This window comes from Rutidosis leptorrhynchoides, chromosome 6, assembly GCF_046630445.1.
Source record: "Rutidosis leptorrhynchoides isolate AG116_Rl617_1_P2 chromosome 6, CSIRO_AGI_Rlap_v1, whole genome shotgun sequence".
Lineage (NCBI taxonomy): Eukaryota > Viridiplantae > Streptophyta > Magnoliopsida > Asterales > Asteraceae > Rutidosis > Rutidosis leptorrhynchoides.
In genome coordinates, this window is record NC_092338.1 from 35,024,858 (window position 1) to 35,042,497 (window position 17,640).

The following is a 17,640-nucleotide window of genomic DNA, read 5'->3' on the forward strand; positions in this document are numbered from 1 at the left end:
GTTTCGAAAACCACCACTTGCTCGTCCTTTATCATTTCTTATAGGACCGCCACTAGGGTATCTTCCGCGAGAGTTGTTACCGCGATTTTGATCGCGCGAGCGATCATCATCGTCTTTCCTTTCGTTGCGTGAGCTAGCTGTTGGAATATCATTATCTTCGCCCCTCCGCATATAATCGTGGGATTCATTAAGCGCTTCAGCATAAGTTGTTGGCACTACATGGCGCAGACGCCTTACCAGCGTTGGATGACGCTCTGTACTTATACCATGTATCATGTAATAACCCGTCCTTATCCACCTGGACGAAGTCATCAACATTTGGTCCCATTACGATGATCGACTCCAAGTAATGTCCTTAAATTGAGCAAATGCACAGTGGAAGACTTAATTCCTACCTGAGAATAAACATGCTTAAAAGTGTCAACCAAAAGGTTGGTGAGTTCATAGGTTTATCATGATAATCATTTCAATATATTAATAGACCACAAGATTTCCTTTATCATAAACATAATACACTCTCAAGTGTATGTAAAGCATTCTAAGTGGTTGAGCACTTGGTAACCATACTTAACATTTAATCAACGTCGCATATTCCCTTTATTATGAAATCTCCCTACACTGTACCAAGTGTAGTAACGAAACGAAGTACTGTGCAACCGTTGAATACTGGTCGTCCAGTCCGATTGGGGTTGTCAGGCCCGATAGATCTATCAACAGGATTCGCGTTTACAATACCCATGTAAATAGTAGTTACCAAGCTACAGGTCAGTATGCCAGTGGTACAACTCAACGTAGAATATATTTTTAACTCAATGTAGAATATATTTTTAAGTACTTGTGTCTATTTCGTAAACATTTATAAAATCAGCGCATGTATTCTCAGCCCAAAAATATATATTGCAAAAACAATTAAAAAGGGAGCAAATGAAACTCACCATACTGTATTTTGTAGTAAAAATACATATAACGACATTGAACAAGTATGGGGTTGGCCTCGGATTCACGAACCTATATTCAATCATGTATATTAATACATGCAAGGGTAATCGAACAAGTTTAGATATTATTATTAATTGTTATTTTAGTAATTTGTACGTTTCATAAATAACTAAATTAACTATATTTATTTTTATATACATTAAATAGATAATTAATATTTTTTACAAACATATTAATATAGTTATGTTTTATGTAAATAATATATTTTTATATAGAAAATCTTTATTTGATATATTAATAATACTAATGATAATAATGATAAAAATAATAATGTTAGTGTTAGAAATAATAATAAAAATGATAATAAAAATAATAATGATAATTCTAATAATAATAATAATAATAATGATAATTCTAATACTAAAATGATAATTTTGATAAAAAAATTAGTTTCAACAATAATACTACTTACATTAAAAGTGATAATAATAATAATAATAATAATAATAATAATAATAATAATAATAATAATAATAATAATAATAATAATAATAATAATAATAATAATAATAATAATAATAATAACACCACTTTTAGTTAATCATGACTTAGTTATGTTCTTAACTATATCCTTATTTTCTCTTAATTATATTCGTGCATAAAATTAATCTTCTCGGTTGTAATTACTCTAACTATGTTCATAACCCTAACCATTTTTATCTTAATATTTCTTAACATAAATTATATTCATTTTTATTTTTATCATAAATATAATATTAATTAATAATAATAATGATAATAATAATAAATAAAAAATAGAATAAGACTACCTTTAAAAGCTTTTCCTAAACAAAAATATCTCAGGCAAGTCTCGAACTCAAGACCTCTCGCTTAACAACCATACCACCAAACCGTTGAACCATAAACTTGTTTTTGTTTTAAATCGCACGATTATTTATTTATTATGTACGAACCGGTTTATCTTCCTTATATTTCTATCATCATCACCAATATATCATTGTCACTTATCCTCATCATCATCATCTTTATAAATCACAGAATCAAATGCATCACAATTTCATTTCATCTTCATCTTTATTCGTTTAATCACCATCATCACTTATTCAAGCTCTTTGGCCCAATTACCGTTTCACAACCCAATTAGCTAAACCCGTTTAAGTTAAATTGTTTTTTTTAAATGTCCCAAGTGGAAAATAAGAGAGTCTCGGCCCAATACCCAACCAAGGATACGGTTTTAATAGAAAAAGGAACGAGGTGACCCATCAATTACTTTAACATTGGATACTTTTTAGGTCATACCTGACAAAAAAGCGATTAAAATGAAAAGATTGATGATGGTTACGGCTATGGATTAGAAGCCAGAGAGAGAAGAAAGAGAGTGATGGGGTTTACGATGGAGTGGTGCTCACATGGTGGGTTTAACTCGAATAGACAACATCGAATAACAGTTGTAGTCTGAAGGATTGGGTGATAATGGTGATCGAATATAGACAAGAAACAGTAGCAGCAGAAATTACGATTACATGGGTCTTTCATGGTGGCGTGTGGTTATGAATTCATGACAGTGGTGGCGATTTGAACTGACTCAACAGAAATATAATTACAGCGTAACAAGTTGTAGCAGATGGCAATGGTGATCTGGGTTTGGTTTTACGAAGCAAAAACAACTCGAATTATATAGTAACGAGTAGAGTGGCAGCTGCAGTGGTGTTTCTTCGTGGCGTTTTTCAAACAAAAATAACAAAACAGGAGTGACATAAATAGTATTTTGATCGGTTTGTTGTGAGTCATGGTGTTGGTGGTTTTCGAATAATAGCAGTTAACAACCGTCGTAGGTGGCGGTTGTTTTGGTTCCTGACAAGAAGGAGGAACAGAAGAAAAACATAGTAGCAAGTCGTGGTGTTCTTGGTGATGTTTGAATCTCAAATAGCTGCAGCGATATTAACTGAAAGAACTCCAAGTATGAGTGGTTTTAGGTGGGTTTTGATGTGGTGGTTAAATGGATTTCGTATAATCAGCACAATAACAAGGGGTTCGGGTTTGATTGGGTTGTGATCATCGAGAAATACCAAGAACAAGATGGTTTAAGTTGCAAGTTCGTTAAGTTGTTGATGGAACTCGAGGAAGAGAGGGTGAAATAGTGCACCGGTTTATCTTATTGATAAGTCTCGACATATCAGGAGCTCGAAATGGTTGTAGCAGAGTAGCAAACAATGAATCATGATTTAATGGGGATGGTTTAGTTTATTATTGAAGATGAACGGAACCGGTAGTAGTATAGTACAAGGTGGTGAGTTTTAGATTTGTTATGGTTCAACTTAATATGAATCGGTAGAAGGAGATGAATAATAGAGAAGGTGGAAATTGGTGCTGTGTGTTTTTCCTATGTATCACTCATACCTCTCTATATAAATAGAGACATAACATTTTAACATATATAGGAAAATAGATAGATTAGTTTTAGTGGAAACAAAAGACACCCACAGTAATATAATCACATAAATTTCAAAAAGGGTACAGTAATATTGATTATTAGAATTCAGTTTCATATTGCATTCCAAACACAGTAAAACCATAGATATAATATAATAAAACATGTAGGAATCAGACACGCATAGTAGACTAATTTATCAATTAAGCACAGTAGTATCCGAATGATTTGTTATTTAGTTACCGACACTTAAGATATTTTCAATTTGTGGAGTGCTATATCGTGTCCATTGCTAAACAGTTACGGATAAAAGTTTTTCGGAAAAATCCCCAAACTTTTAGAGTAAATATATTTAATTATTTCACTCATTAATTGTTTGAAACCTGATCAAAAAGGTTCGATAATTGTTTATTTTCTGTCCCAATTTATATATACGGAGTACTAATATTTAAACTTAAAAGGATAATAATATTTTTAACAAATCTAGAATCTTCGTAATCACTTTACACTCCAACTTTTATTTTAGTCTTTCATAAACTCATGTGAAACCTATATGAACGCTAACGAAATATCAACCGAGTAATACAAACTTTGACAAATTAAGCTTGAAATCATTTATATTCTATATACACTTATATATATTTATATATATAGATTCATTTAAATAACAACCTTATTATAATGCTTATTATTTTACAATTTAGTTCTTACAATTAAATCATATATTATTTCAAATTATATTTCAAATTAATATATATATGTAACTATTTTCAAATTGTAGTTCGTGAATCGTCGAGAACAGTTGAAGGTCAATTGAATATATGAAATAGTTCAAAAATTTTTGAGATCCAACCTAACAGACTTTGCTTATCGTGTTGAAAATACACTATCGTATCGAGAGTTTGGTTCAAAATTAGTCGAAATTTTTCGGGTCGTGACAGTACCTACCCGTTAAAGAAATTTCATCCCCGAAATTTGAGTGAGGTGGTCATGGCTAACAATAAAAATGTTTTCATGACTAATATGAGTTGATAAGTAGAGTTTTATCAACATTGAGTAATACTGATAAAATAATTTGATTACTTGAAGCGTATGAATGGAGCTATCACAAAAGATTGAAATAGAGTTTTAACTTTTGACGTAGTCATGGTGGATTTTCAGAATTCATGGAATTTAAATAAATCTTCTAATCAGAAAGAAAATGTGATAGCACGATTTATTAGCAACTGTTGGAATTACGGAAGAACAGAATTATCAAGGAAATAATTCCATGATATGCTTAGAGATTAAGTAGAATGAAAGAGTCGTGTAACATGGCACATGATGAGGGTAAGATCTGTGAACCATCATCACATTCCATTAGGTATTTAGCATGACTTACTGTAATATAACCACATTGGCCCGGCGTCATTATATTATACTAACTCGTGCTTCAATTCCCTACACTTCTCCAAAAATCATCCATAATTTAAACTCAAATTTTATAGAAGGATAGAAACTGAAACAGTTTCTTTTATGAGGTAACATAGATAGCACGAGAAGATAGATAATTTCGGAAGAAGATATTTATGAAGATATCTTCAGAAATATTGAAGATATTTATGACGATATTTTGAAATTTCTAGATCGAAGGATGATGTAGAAAACATTTTCGTAAGGATTTTAACATGACTTCGGAGCAAGATTTTCTCTAAAGATTTCGGCGGATCCAGAATTTCCTGGATTCTTTGAATATAGAGTTTAGTCCTTGTATTTATCCTTGGTCTCCTTCATGGCGTACTCAATCCGATTTTTAGTACCAAATTTTCTATCGAGCGTTCCTAACACTTCCTTCTTTATCATCTACTTTTGGCCATTAAGACCATCTACAACATGTTGCTTCGTCAGCATTTTCAAAGTTAACAGATCTGGGTCATCGATTATCAAACCGAGGTGGTTTCAGGAGAATTGTGTTTTTAGATGATTAAACGCTGATGGTAGTAGGGTGGAATATAAAAGATTTCTGGTAACGAAGGCGAAAAGACAACGTATATATCAAGGTTATAATAAGGTTGGTCTGAAAAGTCGAAGTTGTTAGCTGGAGCTGTGACAAAATTTGCTACTTTGAAAGGGTTTACCAAATTATTTTGGGTAATAATAACACTAAAGGAATTAGCACAGCTACGTGTTAAACGTTTACTCAGTTTTTGAGAGTTTTTCAGATACATAACTATATGCATCAATCTTTTCTTCCATAGATGAAGTGCGGCTGGTTCATCCTCTCGATCGAGGTATTTTCGAGAATCATGAAAGATTTGAACATGGATTGGAATCGTCAAGATTCAAATGAGGTTTAGGATGAAATCAAGTGGCAAACTTGAAGAATTGTTTGGTTTCATATGTTATAATTATTATTTTAATTCATTTTAATTGTCCAGTGTTGATAGTCCTCAGTTGATAGTCCACAGTTAACAGTCCAATAATTCATATATAGTTTAATATATAATATTCGAATTAATTAATACGTTTCGTGACCCGTATACGTCTCAGACTCGATCACAACTCAAACTATATATATTATTGTAGAATCAACCTCAACCCTGTATAGCTAACTCCCGCATTACTGCATATAGAGTGTCTATGGTTATTCCAAATAATATATATAGATGCGTCGATATGATATGTCAAGACCTTGTATACGTGTCCTGATATTTAAAGTGCGTAAAAATAAATAACAGAAATTAAATGACGATAAATAAAGTGCGTAAAGTAAATAACAGAAATTAAATGACGATAAGTAAAATTACGAGAATGTAAATTGCGATAAATAAATTGCGATAAATAAAATGTAATCAGTTAGCTAGGAACAATTAGCTAGGAACAGTTAGCGTGAATTCTTAACAACATTTTTCTCGTAGTTAATTTGTTTGTTTCTAACAAGTTTTATTTTGTCCAGTGTTTTCTTCATTATGCCACTGGTTGAATTCTGATAGATCAAAATCCAAATATAAAATTGAAAGAAAATGATTATTCTGTGGTGAACGGATACGTATATCGGTGGTTGTAAATAGGATCGTAAATGACTATTGAATTAGATTTGGAAGAATGTACAGTATACTTATTAATGTGAAATCTGAATATTCCTCGGGTATTACCTACCCGTTAAAATATTTTCAACATTAACAGTTTGTACGAAAGAATTTTTAATTACAATCTTTATGAAAATATACTTACATATATATTTTCTTCAGATTTAATCATGGATTTAATGAATTAATATGATATTAATCTCATTTGCTTTTCGGTTTGAGCTAGAATAGCTAATCTCTAAGACTTTAGAGATTACATAATCACCATGTTCCATGAAGATAAATGATATAGAACGATTCGTAGAACGAAAATTAATCGATGTAGAACAAAGTGTAAAACGAAGATTATGCTCGAGGTACAGAATGAGATGTTGAGGCATGGATTGTTGATGGTACTGGTGCTGTTACTGATGGTACTGTTGGTGTCGGTGATATTGCTGAAACTGTTAAGTTTTGCACCATATTCTCCAAATTGATTTCTCGATCGCGAAGTTCGTTAACTTCTTCAATTATTCCTGGATGATTGTCGGTCAAAACGAGTGGATGAATAAGGTTTAGAATTTTAGATAGAAGATAATCGTGGCGAGATATTCGGGAAATGGGGGTGAAAATGGTGTTTTGGATAGGTTCGCCGGTAAGTGTTTCAGGTTCTTCACCAAGAAGTGAATTCGGTTATTGGAAAGGGTCGCCTTCTTCTCGTCTCCATTGATTAAGTCGACTACGAACCCATCAGATGAATTGGGGATGGCTGATTGATTGATTCATTCTGGTGACGCTGCTTTCGGAGCTGAAGTGGGACTCCATATCGGAATCCGAGGGACTTGATCTAATGGTGAGTTCCATTTGCGTACGATTGAATAAAGGATTTTTCGATATGAAATGATTTTCGGATATCAGATGATATTCTAATTATATAGAATACCTATACATAGTACAGAAGATCCCGTAGATTACGAAGAAAAATAAGGAAACGTGTCAGATAAAGTCTACAGTAACAGATACGCTAAGATATGAATTAGCAGATACGCTAAGATATGAATTAGCAGATACACTAAGATATGAATTTATCTGTACACTATCTATCAAATAAGTGCAGGAAGTCGTGTCTAGACTTAGGAATGATTAGCAGGTAATTTTCCACTAGGAATGATATACAATACTTATAATATGCAGCTAAGGTTGAAGTCCAGACTCGCTAATGCATCCTAACAACTATCAGTTAGACACACTAATGCAAGACCTGGTTCGCTAGGACCAATGCTCTGATACCACCTGTAATAACCCGTCCTTATCCACCTGGACGAAGTCATCAACATTTGGTCCCATTGCGATGATCGACTCCAAGTAATGTCCTTAAATTGAGCAAATGCACAGCGGAAGACTTAATTCCTACCTGAGAATAAACATGCTTAAAAGTGTCAACCAAAAGGTTGGTGAGTTCATAGGTTTATCATGATAATCATTTCAATATATTAATAGACCACAAGATTTCCTTTATCATAAACATAATACACTCGCAAGTGTATGTAAAGCATTCTAAGTGGTTGAGCACTTGGTAACCATACTTAACATTTAATCAACGTCGCATATTCCCTTTATTATGAAATCTCCCTACACTGTACCAAGTGTAGTAACGAAACGAAGTACTGTGCAACCATTGAATACTGGTCGTCCAGTCCGGTTGGGGTTGTCAGGCCCGATAGATCTATCAACAGGATTCGCGTTTACAATACCCATGTAAATAGTAGTTACCAAGCTACAGGGAAGTATGCCAGTGGTACAACTCAACGTAGAATATATTTTTAAGTACTTGTGTCTATTTCGTAAACATTTATAAAATCAGCGCATGTATTCTCAGCCCAAAAATATATATTGCAAAAACAATTAAAAAGGGAGCAAATGAAACTCACCATACTGTATTTTGTAGTAAAAATACATATAACGACATTGAACAAGTATGGGGTTGGCCTCGGATTCACGAACCTATATTCAATCATGTATATTAATACATGCAAGGGTAATCGAACAAGTTTAGATATTATTATTAATTGTTATTTTAGTAATTTGTACGTTTCATAAACAACTAAATTAACTATATTTATTTTTATATACATTAAATAGATAATTAATATTTTTTACAAACATATTAATATAGTTATGTTTTATGTAAATAATATATTTTTATATAGAAAATCTTTATTTGATATATTAATAATACTAATAATAATAATGATAAAAATAATAATGTTAGTGTTAGAAATAATAATAAAAATGATAATAAAAATAATAATGATAATTCTAATAATAATAATGATAATTCTAATACTAAAATGATAATTTTGATAAAAAATTAGTTTCAACAATAATACTACTTACATTAAAAGTGATAATAATAATAATAATAATAATAATAATAATAATAATAATAATAATAATAATAATAATAATAATAATAATAATAATAACACCACTTTTAGTTAATCATGACTTAGTTATGTTCTTAACTATATCCTTATTTTCTCTTAATTATATTCGTGCATATAATTAATCTTCTCGGTTGTAATTACTCTAACTATGTTCATAACCCTAACCATTTTTATCTTAATATTTCTTAACATAAATTATATTCATTTTTATTTTTATCATAAATATAATATTAATTAATAATAATAATGATAATAATAATAAATAAAAAAATTAGAATAAGACTACCTTTAAAAGCGTTTCCTAAACAAAAATGTCTCAGGCAAGTCTCGAACTCAAGACCTCTCGCTTAACAACCATACCACCAAACCGTTGAACCATAAACTTGTTTTTGTTTTAAATCGCACGATTATTTATTTATTATGTACGAACCGGTTTATCTTCCTTATATTTCTATCATCATCACCAATATATCATTGTCACTTATCCTCATCATCATCATCTTTATAAATCACAGAATCAAACGCATCACAATTTCATTTCATCTTCATCTTTATTCGTTTAATTACCATCATCACTTATTCAAGCTCTTTGGCCCAATTACTGTTTCACAACCCAATTAGCTAAACCCGTTTAAGTTAAATTGTTTTTTTTAAATGTCTCAAGTGGAAAATAAGAGAGTCTCGGCCCAATACCCAACCAAGGATACGATTTTAATAGAAAAAGGAACGAGGTGACCCATCAATTACTTTAACATTGGATACTTTTTAGGTCATACCCGACAGAAAGCGATTAAAATGAAAAGATTGATGATGGTTACGGCTATGGATTAGAAGCCAGAGAGAGAAGAAAGAGAGTGATGGGGTTTACGATGGAGTGGTGCTCACATGGTGGGTTTAACTCGAACAGACAACATCGAATAACAGTTGTAGTCTGAAGGATTGGGTGATAATGGTGATTGAATATAGACAAGAAACAGTAGCAGCAGAAATTACGATTACATGGGTCTTTCATGGTGGCGTGTGGTTATGAATTCATGACAGTGGTGGCGATTTGAACTGACTCAACAGAAATATAATTACAGCGTAACAAGTTGTAGCAGATGGCAATGGTGATCTGGGTTTGGTTTTACGAAGCAAAAACAACTCGAATTATATAGTAACGAGTAGAGTGGCAGCTGCAGTGGTGTTTCTTCGTGGTGTTTTTCAAACAAAAATAACAAAACAGGAGTGACAGAAATAGTATTTTGATCGGTTTATTGTGAGTCATGGTGTTGGTGGTTTTCGAATAATAGCAGTTAACAACCGTCGCAGGTGGCGGTTATTTTGGTTCCCGACAAGAAGGAGGAACAGAAGAAAAACATAGTAGCAAGTCATGGTGTTCTTGGCGTTGTTTGAATCTCAAATAGCTGCAGCGATATTAACTGAAAGAACTCCAAGTATGAGTGGTTTTAGGTGGGTTTTGATGTGGTGGTTAAATGGATTTCGTATAATCAGCACAATAACAAGGGGTTCGGGTTTGATTGGGTTGTGATCATCGAGAAATACCAAGAACAAGATGGTTTAAGTTGCAAGTTCGTTAAGTTGTTGATGGAACTCGAGGAAGAGAGGGTGAAATAGTGCACCGGTTTATCTTATTGATAAATCTCGACATATCAGGAGCTCGAAATGGTTGTAGCAGAGTAGCAAACAATGAATCATGATTTAATGGGGATGGTTTAGTTTGTTGTTGAAGATGAACGGAACCGGTAGTAGTATAGTACAAGGTGGTGAGTTTTAGATTTGTTATGGTTCAACTTAATATGAATCGGTAGAAGGAGATGAATAATAGAGAAGGTGGAAATTAGTGCTGTGTGTTTTTCCTATGTATCACTCATACCTCTCTATATAAATAGAGACATAACATTTTAACATATATAGGAAAATAGATAGATTAGTTTTAGTGGAAACAAAAGACACCCACAATAATATAATCACATAAATTTCAAAAAGGGTACAGTAATATTGATTATTAGAATTCAGTTTCATATTGCATTCCAAACACAGTAAAACATAGATATAATATAATAAAACATGTAGGAATCAGACACGCATAGTAGACTAATTTATCAATTAAGCAAAGTAGTATCCGAATGATTTGTTATTTTGTTACCGACACTCAAGATATTTTCAATTTGTGGAGTGCTATATCGTGTCCATTGCTAAACAGTTACGGATAAAAGTTTTCCGGAAAAATCCCCAAACTTTTAGAGTAAATATATTTAATTATTTCACTCATTAATTGTTTGAAACCTGATCAAAAAGGTTCGATAATTGTTTATTTTCTGTCCCAATATATATGTACGGAGTACTAATATTTAAACTTAAAAGGATAATAATATTTTTAACAAATCTAGAATCTTCGTAATCACTTTACACTCCAACTTTTATTTTAGTCTTTCATAAACTCATGTGAAACCTATATGAACGCTAACGAAATATCAACCGAGTAATACAAACTTTGACAAATTAAGCTCGAAATCATTTATATTCTATATACACTTATATATATTTATATATATAGATTCATTTAAATAACAACCTTATTATAATGCTTATTATTTTACAATTTAGTTCTTACAATTAAATCATATATTATTTCAAATTATATTTCAAATTAATATATATATGTAACTATTTTCAAATAGTAGTTCGTGAATCGTCGAGAACAGTCGAAGGTCAATTGAATATATGAAACAGTTCAAAAAATTTTGAGATCCAACCTAACAGACTTTGCTTATCGTGTTGAAAATACACTATCGTATCGAGAGTTTGGTTCAAAATTAGTCGAAATTTTTCGGGTCGTGACATATCAGCCCAGAAATCTGCTGTTCTGGCTTTAGGTCCGGTATGCGCAAGCACTCATTAGTATATCTCGTGAGAAATTCTCCCAAAGATTCCTTGGGTTTCTGCACAATATCGTGACATTCAATGTGAGTGCGTTTGCGCGGCCTTTGATTTTGATACTGCAGCAAGAACTTCGTACGCAAATCCATGAACCCGGATATGCTACCTGCTGGAAGTTTATTGAACCATTCACGCGCAATGCTCTGCAACGTCATGGGAAATATCTGACATGCAACTGGATCAACCCACCCTTGGGTGCGCATCGCGCCTTCGAAACGCTGCAGGAAATCATCTGGGTCAGTCAAGCCATTGTAGGTACATAACGTGTGAGGTATCTTTGGTGCTGATGGAAACGGATACGCGGTTATATGCGGAGGAAACTTGTCAAAAGTAGTTGGTAGCTCAAAGGACGGTTTAACAGGATCCCCTTTGAGTCCTGCGAAGAAACGCTTCATCATATCCCGAACAAAATCAGGTTGCGAAAATAAGTGGACCATCGAGACTAACGGATGGAGGTGACTCGACCTTTAAAAATAAATAATCTTATCTTGTTTCTTTGTTTTCTGTAATACACACACCTCACATCAATGGCAGTCTCCCGGAGCATATTTCCGTCGATCTCCACCGCCCCTTTTCACCCTTCATCTTCTTTCCCAATAACCCGTCATCACGTTTTACCTAATTTAACCATCTCAAATTCCCCCCGAAATTACAACATTTCAACTTCAGTTTCCGGAATCTGGGACGCCATTACTGGTGCTGGTGGTGGAGATTCATCTCGACAAGCCCTCATTGCTATTCGGCGTGGAATGATACTATTTCGTCAGGTTTATATGCCCACATTTTAACCGATATTTTTATGCGAATTTTATTTTTTTCTGTTATTATGCGATATTTTAGATAAGTAACCGAATTTTTGTTTTTGTGAAAAATGATATGCAAATTATTTTCTCTGTTTCTGAAGTGCGGAACACCTGTAGCAAGTACGTTTTATTAATCAGTATATTGTTTTTAATTACTTATGGTAAACCTTTGTGAATATGTTGTTAAATCAAGGAGACTGATGGTTGTGAATTGTGATGGATGAAAGTTTCAAAATTGTAACTGTACACCATGATACAAAATTACTTATACTAATGTACTTGGTTGATCACAAAGATCAATAAAATCGAACAATGACATAAATCTAGTTGATCTTAATTCATGTTTTTAGTCATTTTAGTTGTGCATTTTGAGTGTATGTTTTCTCAACATGTGATTTTGTTGTATTTGTAATCTAGGGTGATGTAGCAGGATCTGTATCAGAATTTGATAATGCAATAAAACTTGATCCTCGTCAGAAGGCATGTGAGTCGCGTTTTAATCATGCTTAATGTAATATTTAATAGCATTTGATGATTGATTAATTGATTAATAAGACTAATAACATCAATTATATTGTGTGTTGTTCATGGATATTGATCATAGATCTTTGGCAAAGAGGGCTCTCACTGTATTACCTTGATAGGTACTGACTCAGAAAAAAGATTTCATTTTTATCGATTAGTGATACTTTTTATGTATTATTATTGTTTATTTGAGTAGGTTTGAAGAAGGGGCCGGGCAATTTCGGATAGATGTAGCACAAAATCCAAACGATACTGAGGAGTCGATATGGTGTTTTCTTTGTGAAGCTCAACTTTATGGACCTGATGAAGCAACAAAACGATTTCTCGAGGTCTATTGATGATCCTCATTAAAAAATTGAACTTTTATTTGTCTAAATTCCAAAAAGTAGGTCCGATTTGCTCTCTTTGAAACCGTTTGCAGGTTGGAAGAGACCCTAGACCTGTAATGAGAGAAGCTTATAACATGTTTAAAGATGGTGGTGACCCTGAAAAGGTATATTCGATAAACATGGTGTATGTTATGTGATTTCTTTATCTTCTTTAAGGATTATTTCGAGTAAAAAAGTTGAATTTTTATGAACAGCTTGTTGAGGAGTTTTCTAAAGGACGAGAAAGTGACTATTTTTATGCTTCGTTGTATGCTGGCCTTTACTATGAATCCCAGGTCTGTATTCAAACAAATTCTACTCCCTTTTTTTAGACTCTTGAATGTAGATGCATCAAAATGTGGTTGCTGGATAACATGGGATTTTTTGGTAACGGTCGGGTCGGGTCGGGTCGGGTTGACCCAAGACTGTGTATGTCCATTACATTTGAACTTTTAAAACTAATTGTATAGTGGTGAATATGGTAATAAAATTTTTATTAATTCATTACAGGTCTTATTTATTGAATTGGACAATATAGGAGGTTCTATGCATTAAAGTTAGACCTTTAGCGACTTTTGGTTGAACCCATTTCCCTTTAAGCAAATTCTTTATTTTTACTCATTTGACCCGTAAACATAACACATTATTTTTGTGGCTGATACAGTTACAAACCTTGCTATGTGTTTCTTGATTCATGCTACTTGCAGAAAGAAGCAGATAAGGCGAAGGTTCACTTGGTCGCTTCATGTAAATCATCTTACGGGGATAGGTCTGTATTTTTTCGCTCATAAAGTAAAACCATTCATATTTAACAAACCTAATGTTGATCTTGATATATTATATGATATATTTGATTTTGCAGGTCTGATGATTATATGGCTTCCCTAGCCAAGGTTCATTGCACATGTCGAAACTGGGAATTATCATAGACTCATTCTACGTGTTCTTAAGTGAAATACATACGATAAGGGAAAAATAATTTTTTTATTTTGCAGTAGCTACAGGATAAATTTGGTGAGAGGAGGTACATTTAGTATGAAAAAAGATACAAATAGCTGACATGTCATCAGTTGCAATTGTTCTCCTCTTGCGTTTCCATGCTCGGATTGCATAGTCTACTAATCGTTTGGCCGATTTAGCCTTGTCGGTTGTCGATGATACAATTTCCACTGCTTCTTCATTTGAAACAACATCCCACACCTTCATTCACAGATATTAATTATCAGATCTGGTGCAACAAATCAAATCAGCAAATCATATATGTTTACTATCTTTGTCTGTATATGTTCTGTTTTCAATAATTAGGTACATATGAGTTGTTGCATACTCTTTACAGAATAAATTCTGTTTTGTCTTTTCTTTCTTATTTTATATTATGTGTTTAAATAGATAAGTTTTTTTCAATGTGATTGACTTCTTTCGCATAGATATCTTGAAAATTTTGGGTACTAAATCTACAAGTTGAAATCTTTTGCATTCAAGAATGTACCCCATCAGAAGCAAGAACCATAAATTGGTCTCTACTAGTTATCTGCCGTTGTATAACTTGCGGAACAGAAATAAGCCCGAATTTTTTTAAACAATAATCACCAAATGCACGTGACATAGCCAAACCGGGTGATTCCTCATTTGGTAGCCACACACGGTGCAAACCTGGCTCATCGTCTAAGCAGAAAACACGCCCATTGCACTCAATTATCCTTTCAGCCTCCTCTGCATACAACATAAGTTCATTCTAAGACAATTACCAAAATCAAAGGGACAATTACTATAGGTGGATTTTGTGTGAAGTGGATAATGGGTCAAAATAAGTTTCATTGCAACGGGTCATCAATTAGTTAGTGTGATTCAAAATGGTCCGGTTAGAAGACTTTTTTTATGTAGAGTGATCCGTTACACCGCCACAAATTATCCATACAACCATACACCACTAAATCTGCTTTAGAAAGTTGTACAGTATAACATTGTAATGCATGTTTAGTGGTGTACGAATAGTTTTGGTGGCATATGGATCATCACCATTTTTTATGTTAAGCTCTTATTTTTGTGTACGTCAAAATTTACATTTTGGGCAACTTTTAACCTTTTGACCCGTTTCCATTTCAGGTAGTTTTCTTGCTTAACCCATATGAGATAAAAACACAATGTAACTTGAATTATCAAAAAATAGAACAGTAGAACTTGCCATTCCTATAGAATGTTCTAATAGGTACTCACCAGGTAGATTTGGTTTAAAATCAACTGTAAGTTGTACAGGTACCAAACAATCATCAGCATCAACTGTAGCTAAAACTGCACGTGAATCGCCAACATTTGCTACCGCAAGATGATCACCCTGGAAGATATTAAGATTGAATTCAAAGTTTCATCACAAAATTAAAATGCATTAAAACCAAAAGAAAAAAAAAATAAAACTTCTTGAATTACCTGTTTAATGGCAGCAACAGCTGTGGTTCCACTGTAAACCGAATCAATCTTGCGATATAGCTCTAGATCCAGATCAATATCAGCACATGTCTTTATGAACAAATTACGCCATAGATTCGATCTATCGAGCTTTTTATCAGACTGCGAATCAAGATCAGGGTCGATTGAAGCTTCGGCTAGCATTTCTTGCCAATTGCATAGCAACAATGACGGAAACGAGTTGCAAACTCTCTTGGCAACAAAATGTCCCCATGTACCATGACCATCAAACACACCACAAAACATCATGTCCTCTTGACACCCAAATTCCTAAAGAAAAAAAACACATTTTAATCACCCAAATGGTATAGATGAATAAAAAAATGATCTTTTAGATTATAAAAATCAAAAAAGTAGTCTTTATACCTCCCACACAATACAACAATCTTGATTCACTCCTTTTGCACCTTTTTTCGAGCTAAGAGAAGCACAATTATTTGATCTGTTCAAGTTGACACTACCAGATGATCTTATGATCATGTCATTCTTCTTTGCATCCTTGGCCATGGCTTCTGCAGCTTCTTTTGCATCACATTGAGTAGAACAATTCCCTCTTTTTGAAGTCGAAAACGTCCTAGTTAGACCCTCTAACATGGACGAAAAACGCCCCATAATCTATATAATCTAATCCTAAAATCAGAAAAAGATTATTGTATTAAGTTCAAGATTCAGCAGCAAGGACTTAATTAATTACTAGAATATTCTGATACAATGAACATGAATTAAACTTATGAATATAGAAAAAAGTGATCTTTTTGAGTATACCAATTTGGGCCACTAAATCCAGGTATGGATAACCTCATCATGTTATTATACATTTTGTTGTACCCAAAAGATAAACTACAAAAAGCTTTCATTTTTATTAAAAGGAAACCAAACCCACATAATATAAAAAGAAAATAGTCAGAGAATATTCAGTATCCTTTATCCCAATTAAGTAAATAATTTACTACTACAGTACTACATATGTAATTATGTAATATATTTTGTAACCCAACAAAAACTTACACTTAAGAATCAAAATCAACTAAACCCATTAATCACATGAAGAAAATGAAACTGCTTTCATTAAAAAGACTTCGTTTTGATCCGATTTGCAAGAAGTGGAAAAGGTGGCCGGAAAGATAAGAAAGTGACCGGAAAATGAGAGAACTCCGGTGAGTGGTTGAGAATAAGTGATGCAATCATGTGGGGGTGTATATATGTTTGTGGTATTGTACGAATTTAAGTGGGGAAGGAAACTATAATAAAGACGATAGAGATACAATTATACAGACGGTATAATATATGTATATGTGTGTAGGTGGTGGTGGCCATATAATAAACGGAAAGGGAGAGCCAACTATTTGAACAGTTCGCGGCAGTAATTTTAATAGTTTGGTGTGTTTGGAACAAAGTAGCTCAAGATGAATTGAGTAGAGTTTGGAGTTAAAACTTATTTTTAAAGCTACAAGATTACAAGAGTAGTATATTACACAGTATTTATTGTAAATCTATACATTTGTATAAAGCACGTGTCATTATGCTTACGTGTTATCTTCTCAATTAATTAAATTTAAATTATTTAACATGTCACACTATTATTAAACTAAACTAAATATTAAATTAATACGGAGTAATTAATAAAATATGGTAATGATCTTAAATTAA

General features: G+C 32.8%; 2 protein-coding genes across 3 annotated transcripts; one reads left to right on the plus strand and one right to left on the minus strand.

Moving 5' to 3' along the window:
* The first annotated feature begins 12,305 nt into the window (after positions 1-12,305).
* Positions 12,306-14,950, plus strand: LOC139851503 (uncharacterized). 2 transcript variants are annotated; one of them, XM_071840574.1, is made up of 9 exons: positions 12,306-12,595; positions 13,049-13,115; positions 13,236-13,275; positions 13,353-13,485; positions 13,578-13,649; positions 13,740-13,820; positions 14,232-14,293; positions 14,387-14,417; positions 14,520-14,950. In XM_071840574.1, exons 1-9 carry the CDS (start codon positions 12,356-12,358, stop codon positions 14,520-14,522), a joined length of 729 nt encoding a protein of 242 aa, XP_071696675.1. In that variant the 5' UTR covers positions 12,306-12,355; the 3' UTR covers positions 14,523-14,950. The 2 variants fall into 2 exon arrangements, with proteins under 2 accessions (XP_071696675.1, XP_071696674.1); XM_071840573.1 differs by having other exon boundaries at positions 12,307-12,595; positions 14,387-14,950.
* LOC139853239 (probable protein phosphatase 2C 34) lies at positions 14,390-17,335 on the minus strand. The gene is made up of 6 exons (XM_071842613.1): positions 16,999-17,335; positions 16,357-16,620; positions 15,952-16,260; positions 15,742-15,859; positions 15,014-15,237; positions 14,390-14,724 (listed from the first exon to the last, which is right to left on the minus strand). Exons 2-6 carry the CDS (start codon positions 16,600-16,602, stop codon positions 14,509-14,511), a joined length of 1,113 nt encoding a protein of 370 aa, XP_071698714.1. The 5' UTR covers positions 16,603-16,620; positions 16,999-17,335; the 3' UTR covers positions 14,390-14,508.
* Positions 17,336-17,640: the final 305 nt, after the last annotated feature.